The 25,388-nt window shown below is 32.4% G+C and overlaps 1 protein-coding gene and 2 pseudogenes across 1 annotated transcript; 1 reads left to right on the forward strand and 2 right to left on the reverse strand.

The window, feature by feature from the left end:
* Nucleotides 1–1,977: 1,977 nt before the first annotated feature.
* Nucleotides 1,978–3,543, forward strand: LOC139881028 (CENP-B homolog protein 2-like; annotated as a pseudogene).
* Nucleotides 3,544–5,162: 1,619 nt separating this feature from the next.
* Nucleotides 5,163–9,388, reverse strand: LOC139881024 (uncharacterized). Its single transcript, XM_071865565.1, has 10 exons — nucleotides 9,077–9,388; nucleotides 8,835–8,971; nucleotides 8,643–8,768; nucleotides 8,375–8,488; nucleotides 8,184–8,267; nucleotides 7,673–7,852; nucleotides 7,304–7,451; nucleotides 7,030–7,190; nucleotides 6,816–6,939; nucleotides 5,163–6,698 (listed from the first exon to the last, which is right to left on the reverse strand). Exons 1-10 carry the CDS (start codon nucleotides 9,386–9,388, stop codon nucleotides 5,163–5,165), a joined length of 2,922 nt encoding a protein of 973 aa, XP_071721666.1.
* Nucleotides 9,389–11,986: 2,598 nt separating this feature from the next.
* On the reverse strand, nucleotides 11,987–24,614 carry LOC139881025 (nucleobase-ascorbate transporter 6-like; annotated as a pseudogene).
* Nucleotides 24,615–25,388: the final 774 nt, after the last annotated feature.

The raw sequence follows: 25,388 nt of genomic DNA on the forward strand, positions 1-25,388 counted from the left end.
CGCCACTTACAACTTTAGCTTCGAAAGATGGCTTCCTATCAATTTCTTGTCAAGCTCTTGCTATTAATTACTTTGTTTGTTTCATCTGAACAGGTACGCTCTCCCGGTATGAATCCTTCGACCCTCTGCGATGAGAAGCCACTACTGCAGACCGATCAAGATTCTTATCCATATAGGGCAAAAGGAGAGCCCAAATTGTGCATAATAGATAGTGGTTTTTGTGGCATCGACTGTGGTGATAAATGCTGCAATCAGAGATGCGTATCTAAAATTCCGAAAAGTACAGGAACTTGTGTTGGTGTAGAGCCTGTCACGGCTATAATAGTTTGCCAATGCAAATATTGGAGCTAGAAACTGTTAATATCAATTATAATATTAATTGCATGGATTTTTCATATCAATAATAAAAATAATAACAAAAGATTCCAATCCATTTTTAACGTGGGTAATATATATATATATATATATGTTTATTGCTTTTATCTCTCTACAAGATTACATTGTACTTGGCCTCTTTTGTTTAATACTTTTTTAGTAATTGCGAATACTTTTATTTAAAATCAAACTACGTACGTGATTCGAAATTAGTCAGTAGATAGAGAGCACGTGCCTCTTTTCGATCAGTTTGTAAATTAGGTTTCGGATCAAAGACAGAATGGGAGTGAGAAGTATTTGAGCGTTTACGGTCTATCCGGCCCTAGCGAGACGCACCACGAAGCCGAGCGGCTACGTGGTGGATCTCAAGTCTAGAGAGGGAGGTGTCCGACTTCTACAGAGAGAGTGTAAGTGCCCTAAATCTTTTATGTGTCTCTAAGCGTATGTCTTACTTTGGACATCTAAGGGGGGTCTTTATATAGGGGAGACCTTTAGGTTTGACTTGGACTGTCAGTGCTGAAAGTGACATGTACAGTTGTGAGGTCGTAGGTCTCCTTGGCTTTGGGCTCTTCGGCCTCTTCGGGAGGGCGAGGCCGGCTGTATCCGTACCCCCGGACCCGTAGCTCTCAAGGGGCACGGAGCCGCTGCACGTACCTGGCCAATCCCCAGCCGGAGGAACCTACGTCGGCACGGTCCAAATTACCTAACATCCCCCATGATGTAACATTTTCCCCCTTTCTTGTAGGAGAGCATACGGTCTCGTGGAAGAAATACTGCTTGTCGTAGGCTTTTATTGGACTGGTGGGTCTCGTTTAAGCATGGAGTCGTATCATTTTTCTCCGGTTGTGTCGGTTTGGCGTAGGCATTGGCCTTGCCCCGGTTGATGTGCCCTCGAGCCTTTGTCGGCGTGAGGGTCTTAGTCTTCGGCTTCGCTCGACTTCTCTTGGGAAGGAGCCAGTCTTGAGCTTCCAATTTAGAATTTTGCCTTATCTGTTCTGAGAGGAAGAGCGTCCATCTTTTGATGATGATAAAGCCGTTTGCAGCTCTGTAGTTTGTTACAGTCGGGATTAATTTCGAAGTGAGAGTGAGGAAGATTCCTCGGAAAAGGGGTATTGCACCTTAGCACGCTAAGTTGACGTGTCGTCTGTTTAGCTTCTGAGACGTCTTTTCGCCCTCGGACTTTTGGGACGTGCTGCTTAAATGTCTGTGCGTACAGCCTTTTCTATAAATTAATAATGTCAGGATCGGAGAAATTTATTGATTTAGAGAGTTATTAATTTATTGATAAATTAATAATTATTAATTTAAAGAGTTTTTAACCGATCAACATAATTCATATTTCCGTATAAACTAGGTAATTACACTGTACATACCAAACAAAAAGTAAATTAGTCTATGCCTCTTATAATTACGTTGCAGCGAACCTTAGGACTCAACGTAAATTAGTAACTACTGTGTTCATATGCATTGGAAATCAATAATGACTTTTGAAGTACAATAAATGTAAACAAGAGGAACAAATATGTTCAATGTATTCTTAACCAAGTTTGGCATATATAAATGACATGAATGTGTTAGAGTATTCAAGCCATATCTCACAAGATGGCTTCTCATCTAAAAGGTGTTGCAAAATCAACTATGTCAGATCAAATACGTAAGGAGTTGTGTGGGTACAAGAGAGATAATCCTGCAAGCACACAAAAAGACTTGCAGAGATGGCTTGAGGGAAAATTTCAGTTGAAAGTTAGTCAAAGAACAATATCAAATACACTTAAGCGGTCAGATGACCTTCTCTCTGCTGAAATAGAAAAGGGAAGAGCAGATATCAAAAGACACAAACCAGCAAAATATCCTGACATGGAGAAGGTTGTTTATGAGTGGTTTCTCCAGCATCAACAACGTGTGAATATCACAGGAGAATTAATTTTGCAGAAGGCAGGAGATACAATGAAACTCGTGTATCCTCGTGATGATTTAGATTTTAACTTCTCTATAGTATGGCTTGGAAATTCAAGTACCGACATGGCATAAAGTCATTCCGTCGTTTTGGCGAGAGTGGGTCTATTGATGTACAAGATATGAAGCAGAAATTGGTATCGATTGGGGAGAAAATTGATCAGTTTCCTATGAAAGATGTTTTCAATATGGATGAAACTGGGTTGTTTTATAGGCTACACGCTGATCATTCACTGGCAACAAAACAACTTGAAGGAAGAAAACAAGATAAAGAAAGGCTGACGATAGTTATTTGTTGCAATGAAGATGGCTCTGAAAAAATCCCTCTATAGATTATTGGAAAATATGCAAAGCCTCGTTGCTTCAAGAATGTCAACGTGAATAGCTTGGATTGTCAATATCGAGCTAACAAAAGAGCATGGATGACTAGTGTGTTTTTTGATGAATATGTTCGTTCATTTGACCAAATGATGCATGGTAGAAGAGTTCTACTTGTGGTAGATAATTTTCCAGCACATCCAAAAAATATTGAAGGGCTAAGAAATGTTGAATTGTTCTTCTTGCCACCCAACATGACCTCAAAGATTCAACCTTACGATGTTGGGATAATAAGAGCTTTCAAGATGCATTACCGTAGAAGGTTTTACCGCAAAATATTGGAAGGTTATGAGGTGGGACAATCTGGTACAGGGAATATAAATGTCCTTGATGCTATCAATTTGGCAATCCCAGCTTGGACGATAGATGTTCGAAAAGAAACAATACGAATTGTTTTTGACACTGTAAAATTCGTTCAGCTAGTGACGTTGCAAGAAATTTGGATGAATCCACTTTTGATGAAGAAACTCAAGACCTCGAGACTATGATCATTCAATGTGGCTATCGTAATAAGATGGATATCGACAATCTAATGAACTACACAGGTGAAAATGAAGCATGTTCGAAGGTTCAGAGTTTAGAAGATATTGTGGGTACTATCATTGAGAACAATGTAGAGGATGGCGGCGAAGATGATACGGTGTCTTTGGAGCCTGTTACGTGAAAGGAAGAACTTATGGCGGTCAAACACTCTTCATAACTTTATGATACAATACAAAAATATAATACCTGAGCTATTGGATGCAATATGAAAAGTTAGAGATGAGCTCCAAATAGACTTGAACTTTAAAGGGAAAACAGACAACTATTGAATCATATTTTAATAAAATGTAATATTTTTTTTTCAGTTTGTATGTATTATTAATTTATGATTTTTTTGGAACCGAAAATTATAAAGAAATCTTCCGAAAAATTATTATCTTATTATTTTATCGAATTTTTCAATTTTTTACATTGGCCCAAATCGAGACCGAACTTTTTTATTATTAAAAAAAATTATTAATTTATCGAATATTAATTTAAAAAATTTCTTCCATATTATTTTTAAAATGATATGTTGTAAGTTACCTTAATTTTTTTAAACTCATCATCCAATGTGATTAGATGCATTTATATTTGTTTTCACCGGCGTAAACTCACCATTTTTCCTTATTATTTGTGATTAGTAATTAGTATTTGTGATGAATAGTCTGCCTTTTCTGTTACGAATGGCTACTTTAAAGATTATCTCTTTTCCCGGATACTATTAATTATCATATTTGATGCTCATTGGCCTTGTGAAACATACTTGATGCTTATCGTACTTGACTCCTTGATATTATTTTTGTGTCAAAATACATAATATTTTGATTATTGTGTCATGTCGGAGGTAGTATAATCATAAGAGAGTGCTTCAATATGGAACTTTAACCAAAAATAAAACTTACGGATTCGTCCAAGCAAGAAACTCTTTTAAGGGCAATAAGAACATTTAGTTCGTTGAGCAAAGTTAGAATCGAACGTTATACAAAGGTATTCGATCCATATCCTATATATATAGATAATTAAGTTCAATGTTCTAGCAGATTCATTAAGCATTCGATTTCTTATTCAAAATCTAATGTTGAACTCACTTTTATCTAATATTAATTATCTAATAATGAAACAATTTAATTGATGGCCAATTAATCAAAAACGATATTAGATCAGAAAGGATAAAAACTAACTGATTAACACAACGAAAATGGTCTTTTTATACGGCATGATCGGCATCTAAAAATTTAGTCTTACACCTCATCATTTGAGTCCTATTACTAATCAACCAGGCAAAAAATTTAATCAAATTCACTATATATAGCAGCACGTAATTAGTACTTCTTCCGTCTCAAAATATATACTTACCACAACAATTAAAACGTTATGTATTTTGAGATAGAAGTTGTATAACTATATACGAAAATGGTATTGTTTAAACGTCCTCACGCTGAGAGAGGCTTCCATGTACAAAATTATACTAGTAATATCTTTTTTATAGGCTATTCACCTATTTATTGCTAAGTTTTTAGTAATGTCTCAAAAAGGACGCCAGATAGACGCCCTACTTTCCTAGAAACTTGAGTATTGACAAATAGATCAGGGAAAAAACTCAGGAATAACACCTAAGTCTCGATCAGAAATGGTAAAAAAGCAGAGAAGCAAGCACTTAGGTAATTCATATTCATTGCCTCCTAATTTATAGGGCATTATTTTCTCCATTAACAAGAAATAAAAGAGAGAAAAATGTACATAACTCGGCTCATGTATTTGATATGTACAAAATCCTACCTCTGAAATCTAACCGACTTGTAGCATCCTCAAAAATGCACGAGCTCTTCTTCAGTTTAACAAACACCAGTAGTAGCTTTCTTACTGGAGTTTTAAATTTGACTCTATCCTCCTTCCAAATCCAACCTGACTAAGAACATCTAAAATTGTTACTGATTCCATGAGCGCGAGTATGGTTTCCCCAATTGATCATGCATGGCAGGGTTTTGATGCTGCAAGTTGGCCGCCCACTCCATCTCGTCAGGAGGCATCAGGGAACTAGTAGGTGGATCAAAGTAGTCCAGTGGATTATTACTAGATGGCTGGGTGGGTCCCATTCCAGCACCCCCCATCATCATCATGCCCCCATAGTTCCTTGTTGGAACAAATTGATGCTCACTTCTACCAATCGAGTCGTGATATGGCCCACCACCACCCACCGGACGTGATTGAGACAGAACACTAAATAGGCTCTGATCTACGCTATTTATTATCGGACTAGGGACGTTAACAATATTTGGAACATTCCAGCCACCACCAGCACGAAGTTGATGATGCTCGCCGCCAGGAAACCAGTTCAGTTCTCCGCCATTGTTCAGGTGAGATTGCTGCAAAGATGAGGACGATGATGATGACATTTGGACATGATTGGAGGTATTCCATTCTGGCAAATGATTACTGGATGGAAAATGTTCTTGTCTAGGCATAAAGAATCTACCCTCGTCGGAATAAATATTGTCTATCATGTTCTGTGGCATGAAAATGTCACTCTGCCTTTTCTGGTCACACTCCATTGCCGCCACCGATGGCTCATGGAAGTTACCAGGGTAGTGCACAACATTGTTTGGGGGTTGGAAATCTAAATCTTGCCGCTTCTGATCATGATTGTATGATAAAACCTGTTGGTTCTTGAAGAAAGACTGGAGTAGCTCACCTCGATCCCGATTCGTATAAGGATTGAAGGAAGTGTCAATAGTCGTCTGTCTGCTTATTAAGTTTTCTCCAGGCTCTTGATGAAATTCTGTTTCTAAATCAATCAGGGGGTTATTACACTGCTTCTCACCAGCACCATGTGAAGAGCCACTGGCTGATGTATATGCATGGCTTGCTGTATTTACATGGTAGGGGGATGGCCACAAACCAGAAGAATGAGGAGCTTCATGACTAACACAAACATCTGCAGGGTTCAAACTCCTCGAGGAAAAACATTCAGATTTTGAGTTGACATGATTTTTATCAAGAAGTACCATGCCCCCCATCGTGTTGAACTCCTGAGAAGCCGTCTGCTCGAGGGATTGAATTTGTGGAGGCCCGTAGTTTGTTGCACTGCCACTCGGGTAATGCAGAAGAATATTCTCAGGGTTTTCTTTTTCAATTTCAATTTCATTTTCAATGCATTTCTCATCGTCCTCATCATGAGTGTGTTTCTCCTCATCATCATTTGCCAAAACAGACTCGGACTTCGTCTGAGTTAAATCTTCAGTAGTGTCTCCCTCCCTCCAAACATCCACATTGTCTTCCCCATCACACTCGGATTCCGTCTCATTGTCATACTTGTGATCCTGAAGCAGCATGTTGTTATCAGGGCTCTCTTCTTCTTCCTCGTTCTCAGCATCTCCAATACTGGAATTAGAGTAGTGGGTTTCACTTTCACGATGGTAATCTTGAGGCATGCTACTGTCCAGGTTTTCTTTTTCTGTCTCACTCTGCACATGAAATTAAACAGTTTAAACTTGATAGTATCACACAATAAGAGATGAAAGAAAAGAAACCTAGAAATGACATATAAGAAATATCAATCCAGCCAAACAATATAACTAAACCTCAATGTGATTGGACTGATCTTTTATGTCTTGCTGCAACGACTTTGTCATTTCCTTTCTTTGGGCCTGCCTTGATCTCCAATTTGCATATGCTACAGGCAGATCTTCATTTGCTAATAGCAACCTATAAACAAAAGACTACATTTTAAGAGGATGAAAATGAAAGTTTTTGATTTCTCAAGTTCGAAAAAGAATTGTGCTTCACATTACTAACCAATGGTCATGCAATTTCTTCTGCTCCTCTTTCAAAAATATTTCATAGGGTTGCACATGCAGAAGGTCAGGGTCACCTAGCACACGGTTGAGAGACCTTAACTGAATGTTTTTACCAGACTGTTTCATAATCTTTACACATTCATATTGCGATTTAGTAACCTGCAAACATAAAATTTAGCATGATTATCAAAGAATTTTACAAAGAATCAGAGTTTCTTGCATAGTTGCATCTGTCAAACAAAATTCGAGTCAATAGAAAAGGCGTTACAAACCTTTATATATGACATATAGATGGAACCGTCATTGTAACTGACGCTGCTTCTTTGGACCTTTGCTACCCTTTTTGGTTTTTGTAACTCATTATCTGTATTAGTCTGATGCTTTCTGCCTTTTCTCCTCATAGAACCATTATCCCTCGGCCTGACAACATGGCAACAAGATTTTTTCACCATATTAAAACTGAAGCGATAGATATCTCAGAAAAATGTGCATGACCACCAAAAATATATAGGGTACTCAATTAGTTCTTACTAAGCTAGACTAGCCAATGTTTTCCATGATAGGGGTTTCTCCGTTAATCATTTTCTCTGGAATTACTACCTACCACCAATTCACTACAGTTGGAGATACAACTCGATTACCTTTTCTCGGAACTACCCCCCTTCAACATTGGAGAGTCTTGATTATCACTACTACATGCTTTGCCATCTACCATGCATGAAGATGACTCAGAAGTGGCTGTAATATCCTGCTCCATTTCATGAACTTCAGATTTTTTAGCATGCCGGGAGACTCTTTTCACAGTTTCTTTTCTTTGCTTGCTAAACAACAAAATTCAGTGTATCCTTATGAGATAATCATGTTAAAGATAAACCAAACAAGAAAATAAATTCTACAAGCAATTGCAAGTCCACTTGTAAGAAAGTTTGAATGAAGTTGCGTATTAATGCTAGCATGAAAACAATGCTCCTCATCAAGTTCCATCAGTCTAGTGACAAGAATGCTTATAACATACAAGATGTAAGTCCAATCATAGGCACGGTAAACACATCTAGTGACATAAATTTCAAGGATTATATATCCTCAGGTGGATAGAGCAACCATCACATTTGACAGATTATTCGCAAGGGTAAATATGCAGAAAGCACCAACCTCCATCCCTTCTGCAGAATTCCCTGTTCAGAACCTTGACTGCCTTCCCATCTCTCCCTCAGCTTTTGCAAATACTCTATCATACTACCACAGGAACATTTTAGATTAGAAAGAAAGGAAACACCAAATGTTGGACATGGAAAAAGCATGTCAAAGATCTTTAATGGATATATTTAGAAGCTCAAAATTACCCATGATGATAGTTCTGTATCTCTGAGTAGTATTCATTCTTTTCAGCCTTCAATCCTTGTTCATGTTGACGAACTGTATCAGGGTGAAGATCTCCAGAACAAAGGGAAACACCCCTGGAGACAAACGTCCAACCAAATTACCGACTTTAAACTTAAAATATCATCATTCGTAAAATAATACAAACCGTCGCATTTTCCTTGAGGACAAACGAAATAAATAAACTTTTCTATTCCGTTTCAGTACATAAACACATACAACCACGAAAACCTTAACAGATTCCAAATAAAACATACACTGGATGAAAGCCAATCTGATAAAATGACTGAAGCCAGAAATATTCTATATTTAGAAGCCAAATTGGTGAACATTATATCAAAACCAGCCACACAAAGACTGTAATGTATCCGTACACAATTACGAGCAGGATGAACAAAAAAAGTTACATATATTAATACTTGCCATTCAAGGAAGGGACTCCCAAAATGAAAGTTTTCCCCGCTAAGCAGTGAGCTAACTACTTGCTCAGCATCTTGCCCTTTAGGAAGAAATTGCATAAGATAATTCCGCTCCTTATCAGATAAAAGAGCCTGCCATGCCTGAAACAAGTTCCACCAGAATTGAGTGAATGATATGTTTATGTGGAGGGAAAGCTTTCATTAAAATAGCGAAAAAAATCACTGAAGACATGTGACTAATAATACCTCATAAGAAACCACTTCTGTCAAATTTTCCAACTGAAAAACTTCTGGAGGAATTGAAAGCACATCTGCCAAAATGTTGTTGGAATGTGGAATATGTTCAATTAAAGGCCTCATATTCCTCCAGCTCACAGCAATCTGCTCCCTTTTGGCGACAACCTTTTTCTGGAGGCCATTCCACTCCAGAGAAATATGAGATTTCAAATCACTTTCAGATGGTTTCAACTTTTTTTTATTACTTCTATACTGGTCCCAAGAGCTAGCATTAGCGATGTCAGCACCATTCGGCCGTTTTCTCCACTGATCAGCCGCCATTATCACAATATATCAAAGTAATTACCAGGACATTTATAGCCAATGCTTTTTGGACAAATTGCAGTGTATCTTCTAACCTAAGAAAATGAAAAGCAAGAAGCAAACACCACATCTTTGTTACCAGCTCAAATTGCAAGGAGGGAAGTTGGATCAAGTACATCCAACACAGTTTAAGAGTATTTGACCAACATAGCACATGAGCGTAACCAAAATAGCAAATCCATATACTTTATTCCCAGCTTAGGGTCACTCTAATATTCACATTAGACAAAAGAGTTAAAGGTTCATAACAAAGCACCACATAGTCACTTTTATTTCTAACTATATTCTTTCTGAATGGTTGCAGTAGTAATGCCATTACGTGTCATTCTAACCAATTAACCTAAACAACTGACAATAAATTCAGCTTCAGTTTAATTTATCTGCACAGTCACATATATCATTCAAATAGATATCGAAGTAGCCAAAGCTTAATTTATCCAAACAATAATTCAACATAATTCATACACAAATCGAAATTCAGTTATCAAAACTCAACAACATAAATCCAATTGAATAAGAAAAAAAACAAAGGAGGAGATTCTCACCTTAATTAATGCCCGCCGGTGATGGAATTGGGAGAGCCGAGCTGCCGCCCGCGGCTGTCGCGGGAGTGGATGGAAAGGCAGCGTGCGCGAGTCGCGAGAGTGGATGGAGAGGCAGCGAGTCTCGAGAGGGAGGACGTGACGGCTTACGAGAGAGGAGACGACAGTGGCGGGTCGCGAAAGTGAGACGGGGAGAGAGAGAGGGGCTGAGAGGAGAGGTCGCGATAGAGGATTGAATTTGAGAATGCGGAGGAGGGTTTTGGTTTGGGATAATACAAACGAAGGTCCCTATATTATTAATATTATGGAATAGACGTCCCTAGTTAAATAATTCTGGATTGGAGATCCCTATGTTATTAATTTGCTTAAACGAGGTTAACGGAGGCTGGAGAATACAGGGCTCATTGAGTCCGTTTGGATTGATGGTTTCAATTACGGGATATAACTAATATTTACTAAAATACCCTCATATTTATATCTGTTTTATATGTTTACTATGGAGTCTGTTGAATGTTTTTTGGATTATTAATGACAAAATTATGTAAATCAAAGGACGAGTACCGAAATTAAATACTACGAAGATTGACACATAACTATCTGAGAAGAAGTATGATTTTACAAAAACCATGAGTTTAAAGATGAAGTTTTGGAAGCAAATGATATACTTTGAAAGAACATGTATCAAATTGGTACACCACCAGTTGATCAGTAAGTCTCACTGTTAATGGATCAAGTTTGTAAATTACTTGCAATGTAATTTGGCTAGAAACAATCATGGCCACTGCTATAGGAAGTAAATATGAAATAAAATTATTTAATTTCTTCCTCAGAAGCAACATTATAGTGAGCAGAACTAGCTTCAAACAAGAATTACGTACTTGATATCCCATATATATATACACACAAGTTAGTGGGTTCGTCCGTTGGACGGGAAATCCGTATTTTTAAAAATTAATAATTTAAATGTATTATAACAAAAGTAGTTACTAATTATTTGTATTAAACATTATTAAATATATGTTAAATATCATATCAAGAGGGAATTATTTTAATTTTATATCAATTATAATTATTTTGATTTTATTTCAAAATCTACCATCCTATTAGAATTAAAAAAATTATTTTATTTTCAAAAATAATAAACATAGCAAAAAGTAAAAGTCACATGTTAAGATTTGATTTTGAATAATAAAATTTATAATTGTATCTAATCAATTTAGTTGTTCCTATTATTTGAAATAAGATATGTCCGTTTTATTTAGGAGTAAAAGAATATAGCAAATGTTTATTAAGAATAATAGTTAAATAAAAAAATTTGAAAAAATAATATATATTTTAATTTTATTAGGAATAATTTTTTAATTAATATATCCGTTTGAATAGGAAAGAAGAAGATGTGCCTATTTTAATTAGGAATAGGAAAAATAAATATAATGAATTTTAATTAGAAAAAAATATTAAATAAAAAATTAGAAAAATATAGTGTATTATAATTTTATTAGAAATACGTTTTTGTTGTGTTTTGATTTCCTAATTAGAATAGGCAAAAAAAATATGATTGACTTTAAATTGTAACTTGAAACCTAATTAAACTCAAAATTCTAAAATATACATGTCAAATTATTATTATTCATTAATAGAATACCATGTGTTGAAAGTTGATTTGACAATAAAATTTGCAATTAAATTTACAATTGAAACATATTTAAAATTAAAAGTCTCCTTATTATCTCTCTATAAAATTAAAACTACGAACATATCAAATCTTATATATATATATAGTTTCTCCATTGCAAAGTTTTGTCATGTTGATATGTTCGTAGTTTGAATTAATGAAATTTTGGCTATTGCAAAAACCGTATATTGAACAAAGCTCAAACTAATATGTATGTATGTTGTAGAGATAAGAACAATCTATATACATATACACACAATCTTAAAACTGAAATAGAATCTTTTTATTATTATTTTGATTGATATGAAAAATATTCTAATTATTCAGATAAACCTTTTTCTAGCACCAATATCTGCATTGACACAACATATAATTCTCGATAGCCGCCTCCAAATCGACACAAGATCCATCACCTTTCTTAAGAGAAGATACGCATCTCTGATTGCAGCATTTATTTCCACAATCGGATGTACAAAAGCCTCTAGCTTCTATGCACATTTTGGGCTCTCCCTTAGCCCTAGATGGATAAGAACCTTGATCAGCCTGCAGTAATATTGGCTTCTCATGGAGGCTCGAAAGATCCATACCGGAAGAGGGTACCTATTCAGATGATGCAAACAAAGCAATAAAAATTCACACAAATCAAAAATATATTTATAAGCTTATTTTCCAACATAATTATGATTGTATAGAGTAAAAAATCTCATGACATGAGGATATAATGGATAAATATAATTAATATTCTTTAAATTTGTCAAAATTTACATTTAGTTTGAAACAAAAAATTATGTTTATATTACCATCTAATTTGGGACGGAGGAAATAAGATCTTGACAATAATTTGATAGGAGGCCATTCTTTTGAAGCTAGTTAATTAGATGGCTTTGATTTTTTGACGTGATGAGTTTAATTAGAAGGCTTAGAGGGCATTTATATATATATATATATATATGTCTAATTTGCGTGAAAAGAGATTCTCCAGATTCTTGAAAATATATTCTAGTCTCATAAGTCATACCTAGCATTATATCACCATAATTTTTTGGGAAAAAAAAATCTTCATTTAATTTAGGGGATCAAGTAGGACAATTATCTGCGGATTTTGAAAATCTAACTAGTGTGCCCATGCTTAACGTACCGAAGTCAATGTAAATTTTACAAAATCGGTAGAATATTCTATTTAAAACCATCTGAAATTGATAAAAATTTGAATCTTGTTTTATTTTTTTTATTTTTTTAAAGCTTGTTTGATACTTTTAAATCATGATCCGACCTCAAATATTATTGAGCAGACTTATGATTGTAAGAAAACTATATATGTTAGATACACGGAAAGAAGGAAAATGGAATATAGACATTTTGTGACAATTTAATTAGCAACAATATGTACGTATGATATTTTGTGATAATGTTTCAAATAATTCAAGTTAACTTTTTTTAATTAAACCTTACGCCATAAAACTATGGGTAAAATATTTTAACCCTTCAAATTAATCATAACATAGGATTTCTTCTTCTCAGTTCTATATCTAATGTAACCTTTTACTTTTATACCCCATAAAACTATGGGTATTTTAACCCCTCAAATGATATTACCAAAGCTTTTAAATATAATTTAATTTATTTAATCGTATTTCAGTTATATATTACGAATGGATTTCTGATAAATTAACCTTGTTCAACCCCTTTTGGCCTCAGTAATGTGACGTAGTAACATATTTTTATGTAGGCGATGTGGGATTCTACAAATGTAAAAACTTTTGAATACTATTTTCTTTTTTATTTGAAAGAAATGTTCTTCAATTAAAACACGAACATCAACTTTCAAAAAACACACACGATGTTTGAGCAAAGATACATGTCTTACACAAAATTAATATCAAAATATATATAACAAAATTTTGAATTATATGAAACCATAAACGAATGAATAAATTATTCGTGTGAAACTACGAGCTCTCCAAAGTTGAAACTGTCATCTTTCACTTTCCTATCAAAACCTCATAAAATCAAAAACAGATTAGTGTGAGGAGAAGCTTCAAACAAGAATTACTTGATATCATAGTTAATTTCTCTATTGGAAAGTTTTGTCAAATTGTCATGTGGAAATGATCCTAGTTCGAATTGAAAGTTTTGGCAATTGCAAAAAGGTATGGAACCAAAAACCAAACACAAACTATATGTATTTTTTAGAGAGATAAGAACAATATACCTATCTATCATAAAAAAAAAAAAAAAAAAAAAAAAAAAAAAAAGAACAATATATTTATAGAGACTATCTTAAAAACGAAATAATCTTTTATTACTATTTGATTGATATGAGAAATATTCAAATTCAGACCAACCTTTTTCTAACACCAATATCTGCATTGACACATTAAATAACCCTCGATAGGTGGTATAGTGACACAAGATCCATCACCTTTCTTAATAGAAGATACACATCTTTGATTGCAGCATTTATCGCCACAGTCGGAGGTGCAAATACCTCTAGCTTCTATGCACAACTTGGGATCCCTAGCCCTAGATGATAAGAACCTAGATCAATTTTCAATAATGGCTTCTCGTGGAGGCTCGATCGATCCATACTGGAAGAGGGTATCTGTTCAGATGAAGCAAACAAAGTAATTAAAAGTATGAACTTGACAAAAAATTGATAGGAGGCCATTCTTTTGAAGCTAAATTATATAAGCGGCGCCTTTGATTTGCCAGCGTGATGAGTTTAAAATGCTGAGAGGGTATTTATATAGGTCTAATCTGTGAGAAAAAAATATATTCTCTAGATTTTGGAGAATATATTCTACTCACATAAGTCAAACCATACTTAATTATTATATCATCATATCACCATATTTAAAGTATGTGTATACTGTAGTTAAGAAAAAATTTACCATTCAGGAAAAAATCTTCATTAATTTTGGGAATAAAGAATTGGACAATAATCTGCCCAATTAGAAAAGCTTGCTTAAGGCACGAAATCAATGTAAAATTTTATAAACTTCAAAGAATAATCTCCTTTTCCATTCTATTCAAAATCATCTTAAATAGATTAATATACTTTGAGTCTAGTACGATTATTTTATTTTAAAATCATGATCCATATTTAAATATAATTTAAATGAATTATATGACCAAAAAATATCAAAAAATAGAATTATGGGCGTGCGAAAACTATATTCGATTCACAGAAAGAAGGAACAGACAAATATATAAATTTTGTGAATTTTTTTTTTTACGGTAACAATTTTATTAGTAATTTTGTGACAATTTTATTAGCAACACCTACGTGATAAGTACTCCCTCCATAGTAGATGTTTTGTATTTCTAGATGCATTTATATATATTTAATTAAAATTATTTATTAGATGTATGTATGTATTTAATTAGATGCATCTAAAAAGAAAAAAAATCATGAATTGTGATACGAAAATAATAATATTTTATACAAATATTTTTATTCCAAAGTTAAATTTTCTTAACTAGACCCTACGTACGCCATAAAAATATCGATATACTTAAGTCATGTGTCCTTAATATTACAAAATACTAAAGTCTGTAATTATATATAGAAAACCAATTCTTGAAAATATATATTTTCTCCGTCCCAAATTAAATGCTAATATAAACATAAATTTTTATCTTAAATTAGATGTAAATTTTGACAAGTTTAAGAAACATTAATTATGTCTTTTCATTATACTCTCACCACCTTCACTATCTTCATCCTCATGTCTCTCATGTACTCTCTCTCATCCATTTCACCATTTTCACTCACATATCTCCATGAGAGTTTTTTAATCTATATAATCACAATTATATTAAAAAATAAACTAAAAAATATATTTTATTAATTTGTATGAAATCCTCTAAATTAAGATCTAATTTGAGACGAAAGAAATATAAGGAAAAAAACTCTTGATGATCATAACATTTGAAACTAAAAGAAATATATAAATAGCCCTCCATAAACTTTACAAAATTTGCCTCCACCTTAGGGGGGAGGCTTTAAGTCCACAATTCAATTCAATTACGACATGTTATAATTAATTTTTATTTACTTTTATTGTAAGTGTTCAAGATGTGTTTGGCTAGTTTGTCTTGATTAAAAAATCTCACATAATATACGCATTCTCTTTTTTTTATATATATATAATTTTTATATAGATAGTTTCTATGTATTATAATATATATTTTTTAGAGATGTGATATTACATGACTTTTTCATAAATTTAAAAAAAGTAAATATTTCTCGTGTAAATAAATTTGATCAAAATTTGAATTTGGCCGAAAAATAAATAAAGCGATCATCAGGGGATAATAAAGATTATGTCATTTTTCCCCATTAGATTCACATCACTATATTTTATAGATAATAGAGAGATTTTTTCAAATTACTATTCGTTAATAAAACGTTATGTGTCGAATGTTGATTTGATAATAAAATTTGCATTTGAATTTATAATTGGAACAAAATTGAAAAAATCTCTCTATTATCTATAAGATTCCTAATTAAAACGGACACTCTATTTTTTCCCTTTTCAAGCGGACATATTATTAAAAAACTTATTCTTAATTAAATTATAATATATATTATTTTTTTCTTATTTTTTCCTTAAACTATTATTCTTCATAAAAACTCATTATATTTTTTTTTCATTTTTAATTAAAATGGGCATATATTATTTTTTAAATAATAGGAACAACTAAATTGATTAGATACAATTATAAATTTTATTATGAAATCTTGATACATAACTTTTACCTTCTGTTATGTTTATTATTTTTGAAAATAATTTTTTTTTTAATTTAATAGGATTGTATATATTGAAATCAAATCAAAATAATTATAACTGATATATATATAGTTAAAATAATTTTTTTGATAGATTTAATAATTTTTAATACAAATAATTATTATATAATTTTTTTATATGATATATATTTAAACTATTAATATTTAAAGGTCCAACGGACAAACCCACTGACTAGTAGAATATAATAATGTAATTCAATTTTTTGTGAATCCCAGTTAATAGGTCAACATTTGATATTATAAGCACCCAATAATTTATCAACTTACAAATACATCCTCAACAACTAAAAATTTTAAAAATAAATATTAATTATAATAGCTACATGTCATATATATGATTTAAAATTTAGTAGTCCTAACCTTTTTGCGATTAAGTCACCGAATGTGACAACTCAACAAATAGTTATAGAACTCTTATAATAATCACTTGAAATATAAATAATTTTTTTGAACAAAAGTGATTAAAGATTAAAATGAGAGACTTAAAAATATTATAAATGATGAATTGATTGATTATTCTTAAGTGATGGGCTAGTTCTTAGTGATTATTGAACCAGTATTACCTCTGACAGTTTACAAATTAACAATCTCCCTAAGTATAGTTTACCATGATGGATAAGTCTCTATTATAAAATGATAATGAGATCTGAGACTTGTTATTGAACCAATTCAAATGATACTGAAATTATATTGATTCAATTAATAAACGTGTGAAAGATAAGTCTCTCTTATAAATGATAATGAAACTTGAGACTTATGAATGGAACAAATTAAATTATATTAAAGTGGATTTGATTCAATAGGCGATTGTAACTCTGAATTCGGTTGTTAGAATTCTCGATTATGATAACAATCCTGAAATGAATATTGATTCGATCATGATTGCAAAACTTAATCGTGGTAAACAGTTTACACAGATGATTTGGATGAAGTGTTTGAAATGTTTGATTATCTTTTGTTTTTCGATGAGTGAATAATAAAGATTGAGATAAATGATATTGGTTATGCGACAAAATATGGATTCAAAAACAAAAGATATTGCAAGAGATTTAATACGAAAGATTCAAAATGCAAAACCTTTACCTTTTAATTATGTCGCAGTTCACTGTAAGAACATATACACCTGAATATACGATTTTAAAAATCAAGTAGAAGTTCTTACGGTTATGAAAGAAAACCAATTGACTCAGGTTCACTAGTAGCCCGACACAAGTCGTTTGCTCACTTTACTATGTAACCTAATTCTTTTATGTAAGATTAGTATTAAATTTCAAACTACCTATAAAAGGACTCCTATTCAATTACATCGGCAAACCAATACTCTCAATTATCACTCTAACAACATTTTGATTTGATGAAACTATGATAATAAATAGAATTTGAGTGGAGAATCATCCCTCTCTAATTTTCCCTCAAAAGAATGTTGTTTATGTGAATTGAGTAGTGGATGTGTGATCCCTATTATAGGTGTGAGATGTCTTGGTCGTCATTCTGGGTCTTGAATGGCGCATGATCTGATCTATATTCCCTTTGATTTTTATCTTGATTTGATTAAGATATTTAGTTTCCAAATTCGTGTCTTTATCTTTAGACGTGCTCTAGTAATAACTGTACCAGAAAATACAAGATACAATTTTGTTTCCTTTTACAACACGATTTGTTTCATTTCGTACTGTATTTTTGATCTTCAAATCTTTAATTTTTGCAGATGCTCGATCTGTAAATAGTAAACTTTATTTTATATATATATATATATATATTTTAGACTTTCAAGAGTTGTATCTATTAATTAGTTCGTCGATTTTACCACTTTTACAATCCTAAGTTTTTTTAAAGACACGATCTTGACCATTAAAAAATACTTGTTGTCAATCATTGGGTTCAATCTTTCTGTATTAGGTTCAAGTTATATTTTTACGTAGTTTGAATTTTATTAAGTTAAGAAGGCCTTAAACAAACTTTAATATGAACTTTATGTACTCTCATGAGTCATGAACATGTAGCTCCGCCACCAACTACATTGAAAATATATTTTATAATTATGTTTCCTACGAAATGAAAATTGAGCGTTCCCCTTATTCCTAAGTTGCTATAGCTAATCGTATCTATCGAGGAAAAACTGTTTTGAATCAACTATGAAATTAAGTTCATTTTTCAAAAAGAATTATTGAAAAATGCAATGGATTCTTTTATGAAATATCTATACCATGCCTACTGTAAGTCTGTAACACTCTTTCCGAGCTCATGGAAATTTACTCGAAAAATGCCATTTATAAATATGAAAAGCATAAATACCCTGCATTCAGGCAATACCCAAAATACACCTTCACCATGTATATAACAGAAAATTTCACTACATATCCCGTCTTCATCTACACAATGGAAAAGAGGATCATGCAGGTATTATATATAACTAGTCACTGGACCCGTCCGTTGGACGGAAAGTCTATACCTTTAAAATAAATAATTTAAATATATATTAAAAAATTTATAATAATTATTTACATCAAACATTATTAAATCTATGTCAAATATTATATCAAAAGAAAATTATTTTAACTTTAAATCAATTATAATTATTTTTGATTTTATTTCAAAATCTACTATCCTATTAGAATTAAAAATTTATTTTGTTTGAAAAATAATATATGTCAGTTTTTAAATAATAATAATAGGAAAAAATATGGCCGATTTTTATTAGAAATAATACTTTAATAAAAAAATTGAAAAAAAATTAATATATTTTTTAATTTTTTTTAGCAATATACCCGTTTGAATAGGAAAAAATGAGATGTGTCCGTTTTAATTAGGAATATAAAAAAATAATATAATATATCTTAATTAAGAAAAATTGTTAAATAAAAAAATTAAAAAAAATATATAGTGTATTATAATTTTATTAGGAATATATTTTTATTGTGTTTTGATTTTCTAATTAGAATAGGAAAAATCATAGACTTAAAATTGTAATTTGAAATCTAATTAAACTTAAAGTTTTAAATGAGGAATATAGTTTAATAAAAAAATTAGAAAAAAATAACATATATTATTATTTGATTAGGAATAATTTTTTTTAACAATATGTCCGCTTGAATAGGAAAAAAAGAAGATGTGCTTATTTTAATTAGGAATATGAAAAAAAAAATATAATGAATTTTTATTAGGAAAAATTGTTTAATAAAAAAATAGAAAAAATATAGTGTATTATAATTTTATTAGGATTTTTTAAAATAATGGATAGGAAATTGATTAGAATTAAAACTATTATATTAAGAAAAAGTAATTGGTAGAATTTTATTAGGAATCATTATGTTTTTATTGTATTTTGATTTCCTAATTAGAAAAAGAAATAAAATAATATCATTGATTTAAAATTATAACTTGAAACCTAATTAAACTCAAAATTCTTATATATATGTGTCAAATTACTATTCGTTAATAAAATGTCATGTGTCGGATACTGATTTAACAATAAAATTTATAATTGAATTGTAATTGGAACAAATTAAAAAAATCTCTATTATCTATAAGATTTCTTATAGATAAGCTAAAAATAGTTTCTACGTTAGAAAAAGGACTATTAATTATATGGAATCTGGTGCCGAATTTAAAGAATCCAAATATGAAAATCTAAACACGAGAGCATTTTGTTTTGAGCTTCATTTTGGCCGTCTACACATCATCAATAGAAAAACTGTCGATAGAAGTTAACAACAAAAGGAAATAATAAAGAGAAAAATACTTTCTTAATTATGTTGCAGGGAAAATTTGCTGGAGACCGAAGGGAAGTCGGTAGAATTCTTGGGAATCATCGGTAGAAGACCTGAAATTAGCCCACCATTGCATCCCTCGATCATTTCTCGCATCGTCAGCTTTCCTATATAGAGAAATATCCAAACAAATGCCAACATTCCGGCAACAAGAGTTCTCGAGGAAACAGGCACGTTGATCAAGTTGTTAAACTGCACAAAAAACTTAAACATCAGTTTCATGAATGACAAGTTAATAACATTTGATAAGGATAAAATTGGTACTAGTTAGTTACTTACCCATGTCAATCTAGTATGGACGGGGCCGAAACCCTTATGCTGCGTGTACTCCTGAAAATACTCGAGTATGGATAATCCCATGAAAATAGAAAATCCAAGTATAAATTTGGATCTGAACGAGTTTAAATTGCAGAACTGAAGGTAGGTTAGTCCGGCTGAACCTGCAGAAATTAAAATAGTCAAGTTAACTAATATAATTCAACACAAATATCCAAGCTCAATTTTTGGGTGTGATAATTACTTACCCACATAAGCAAAGAAGAAACAATTTAAAGCAGCGATTATTGAAGTTGGAATTGCAGCAAAGATGGCTCCAAATTTTCCTGGATGTTAAAACAATAAGTTAAGTATGATTTAACTTATACACCTCGGTTCTAGAACAGTCATAACGTAAGTAACTTGCTTACCAAGGCAAGAAAAGAAGATCATAAACCCAGCTGCTATCTGAACAACTCTCCGACTCCCAACAGCAGTCATGCCTATCAAGCCTGCATTTTCGCTGCAAGAGTACAGTACAAGGATTCATTCAAAGCTGAGAGAGGGGAATAAGATTTAGCAAACATATCTTATTTACCATAAGAGTATAAGGAATTAAATTAGGTAAACATTGACTCCTATACTAAATTAGATTCAGAAAGGAGTAATATATATCATACCAGATTTATTAATGCCATAATTTCAAAAGCACATATTAGATTTCCGAAATTTTAGAAGCCAATCAAGTGTGAAAATTCGAAACCAATAATGGCCAAAAATTGAATATATAAAGTAAAATAAAACCTTAAACATGTCTGTTTTGACTACAGAAAGAAGTTTCTCTAGAAGAAAATTCCCCCCACAAAACAAAAAAAACTATATTATATATATGTCTGTGCATTTAGGATAAATTAGCAAAACAATTGATCCGGAACAAATATTACGTAAAAGTGGTATCCTGAAATTACTTATTTCCAGTTACTTACAAAGAGACTGATGGCGCGACCCCAGATCCAAATAGACCACAAATGAGAGTCCCAATTCCCTGAAGGACACGAATGAATTCAGTCTCAAAAACAGATTGCCGACAGTAAGACAAAAGGGGAGCAAAATAAATATTGTTTGTTTACCTGCCACCCGACTCCGCGGCCAAGAATAGGTGGCGGAATGGGAGTAGCGCCAGCATATCTAGATACAGCAATGAAGGCACCAGTGGACTGTACAATGGAGGAAAATAACTTGATTAAATCATAAATTATAATCAAAGAAACACTAAAATAAAATTAGTAAAATAAAGTTTTTAACCTCTACAAGAGCAACAAAAGAAACACCCATCACTGCGAAAATATATCCTGCATCGAATGTTGGGATACCCCACTGAAAAGGATACGGAACTCTAAACCTGCATCATAGAATGACATTAATTAGCAGCTGATTAAAAACATGTCACCTTTCTTATTCTTCAGTACACATTAACCGGAAGATCACAGAATTACTTACCATGGGGTTGCACCAACTGTATCTACGAGATCAATTCGGCAGCTTGATTGGGTGTGAGTGGTGGTGTTATTATATGCCCTGGCAACATCGAGCAAGATTGCGTAAGTCCACACGATCATCACCGAGAGCATCACACCAAACCGCTCAAATACATGTCTCTGCCCCGGTAGGATACGAGGTAGATACTGCATAATGTTTAAAACAATAAGTATTAGTTCTCCTAGTTAAGATATTAAATCCAAAGATAAAGTTAATTCTGCTCACAATTGCTAGCAAAGATTACAAGAAACGAGTCAAACATTACCTGGGAGAATACTCCAAGAATAATGATCTGCGGAAGCCCAATCTCCATGCACTTTGCTACCTGCATATTATCAATCAAAGTAATAAGAGAAATGATGAAAACATACGCACATTGTTTCGTAAAATAATTCGAGGTAGTCAGAACTGGAGTTGCTTTCGCTGGAAAAAGGGTTGTACACCGATATTTTTTACCATCTACGATCTAGAGTGGTCCGCAAGGGTCGCAGGTGGGAAAGCATGGGTCGGGATACGGATGCTCATATAGAGGCTTTAGTGTTTTTAAGGGGTATATAAATCCTTCATTAGGGCTTTTATAGATGCTCAGGGGTTGTGTATACAATTATCAAGGGTTGATGGTGACTAGATGCTCATGGGTCGTGTATACAATTATCAAGGGTTAATGGTGACTAGATGCCTTAATATTTTAGGAAAGCCCTTATGAAGGATTTATATACCCCTATAAAGTAGCAATAATCCTCTAAGGACCGGTCAACCGTTCTAAAACATTTAATGAAGTGGAGCGAAGTTATTGTTAAGCTATTGGTAAAAGGGCCGAGCCCAAATCTAAAAGGGCCCTAGACCTTTTTACCAAATACACATACAGAAAAACTAAGAATGACAGTATCATCACAAAATTTACAAGATTCTTTTTGCTTCAAGAGGAGATACATACCTCTGGGAAACCAAATTTATAGAGACCAAAGCCCGATAAAGAGACCAAGGGAACAAGAGATAGGGGACTTAAGAACCTGGAAAATAAACAATAAAATATGAGATTGAAGTTTTGTAATATTTCGAGACCACGATTAGTTTTGAATGATATGCTAAGAAAAGGAAGACAGTAGAATAAAGGACGAACCAACATAATTTGTTAATTGAATTATGTATCTATATATGTTAACTTCTATGTTTTTTTTAATATGTATTAATATCTAATTTCAAAAAATATATATATATATATAATATCTATTAATGATGTTGATATCTATATGTTAACTTCTATTGCAGTGCTGAGTTGATAACTATTAATGATGCATAACCATACAATTATGAAATAGCCTTATATATGGTTTATTCTTAGTAAATAAGCGTGTGGGCTATCTACGGCTCATAGACACAAATACATAATGTAGGTTATTCCAATTAGACAAACCTCGTCAGTTTGCCCCATAAACCTGAAAAGCCAATAGCCATCTGGACAACTGAGGCAGCAATCATAGCTCCCTGAAATCTACACATTGTGTTCTCAAAAGTTTTCTGCAACAAGGACGGGATAAGAGGTTAGCAACTAGAAATAACCCAAAAAATAAAATAAAAAAATACATGGTGTAGATGAATCTACCTCTCGATGATCCATCACGTTACTAGTTGGACTAGCCACGATGATAGAAAATACTGTTAGGGCAGAACTGTAAGAAGTTCCAATTACAGTTGATAGTCGAGTACCGAAGAATGTTTGTGTCATCGTGTTGATGCCCCCAACAAATAACATGGTCTGGATTACTTTTGTTTTCTCCTCCTAACAAATTACAAATAGGTGCGATGCACAAAATAGAAAAATCAGTGGGTGAAAAGTTGCACAAAATATTAATTAATGGGGAAAGTTTGTCAATTAGTTTACTTCAGGGGAGAAATGAATGCTTACATTTCCTCCTCCCATGAACGGAACCAAGGTGGATGGTATGAGAATTGTTGGGCCAAGCGCGATGATATAGTGTTGAAATCCAAGCAATATAGCGTCAGCTGTATATTTGGAGGAGACAATATTTAATCAGCAGGTATATATTGAAGTAAACTTCAAACTCAAATACTTACTAAACATTCATTAAATTAATCAAGAAGCACAAAAATAAATCAAATGTTTGTGTATTAGAGAGAGTATATAGCGAATCGTTTTTACAAAAATAAAAGAGAAAGCATAGAAGAAAGAAAAGGAAAACAGAAGAAATATAACAGTTAGAAATAAAGACATTAGAATTCTCAAAAATAAATTAATGACCATCTGAAGTTCACAAACATTGAAAATTTTGAATAGCTAAACGTAAAAATAAAAGTTGAAATAGCAAATTTGACAAAGTCTTGAGTTCCTATAATTTCTTAATCCGAAATTTAAAACAAATAAAATCCCAAAATGACATAAAAACTAGTGTACAGGCTAGAAGACTAACTAAGTGCCTATCAAAAAAAAAAAAAAAAAAAACTTACCCCAAGGTGGAGGATGAGTAAGGTCAAAGGCAACATTCGGTAGTTGAACTATAACCGTAGGTACAGCTTGTGGTGGCACTGGATGTACCTGTGGTGGTGCTGCTACTTCCTCGATCTCCATTTTTCTTTGCTTCTTGATATTTTCTCTCTTTTTTTCTCTTCTCTAAAAAACTGAAAACAAAAATCATTAGAATGAATGCTAATGGACTTGTATTCCAAGGATTTAGGCTAAACTATGACATCTCTCAACACAATATATAAAATTGATCCCCCTCCGCTAATCTGGTATTTTCTTAATTAAGTAACTATACCCTCCCGTACAATTTCTATCAAGATCAATTTTTGTGTTCGATCTCATATTTTCTACTTAATTTTTTTTTCTGTGCTTTGGGAACTATACATTTAAACTATTTTCCAGCATTGGTTTGGACAGATATCGAATAATAAATAATAATCCCTTAATGTACTCTTAACATATGAGACTGAAATGGCGACCAGTAATACAATTTTTAACCAATAAACGAACAAGTGGCAACTGAAAGTGTTCATAATAAACTGAATTAATATCAAATTTCCCCCAGAGAAAAAAAACAAAACAAAAAAAACACAGTGGTACACAATCAAAATTGCTTGTTAAACCAAATTTGACGACTTTAAAGATGCAGTCTTTAGTTTGATACGTAACAAAAGAAACTTAAACAAAATTAAACTCAAATTGATTCATCAGAAATAATTAAACCATGGATTACTAATAAGAGAAAAGGTACAAAGGAAAAGTGAAAGGGATGAAGAGTTTTACCTTTCCTGGAGAATTTACTGCTGCGTTAATAATTAGAGATTATATTTTTGTCAATGTGAGGCGGAGGGAACAACAAAGACTTGGCTGTGGACTTTG

This window comes from Rutidosis leptorrhynchoides, unplaced genomic scaffold (assembly GCF_046630445.1).
Source record: "Rutidosis leptorrhynchoides isolate AG116_Rl617_1_P2 unplaced genomic scaffold, CSIRO_AGI_Rlap_v1 contig105, whole genome shotgun sequence".
In the NCBI taxonomy this organism is placed as follows: Eukaryota; Viridiplantae; Streptophyta; class Magnoliopsida; order Asterales; family Asteraceae; genus Rutidosis; species Rutidosis leptorrhynchoides.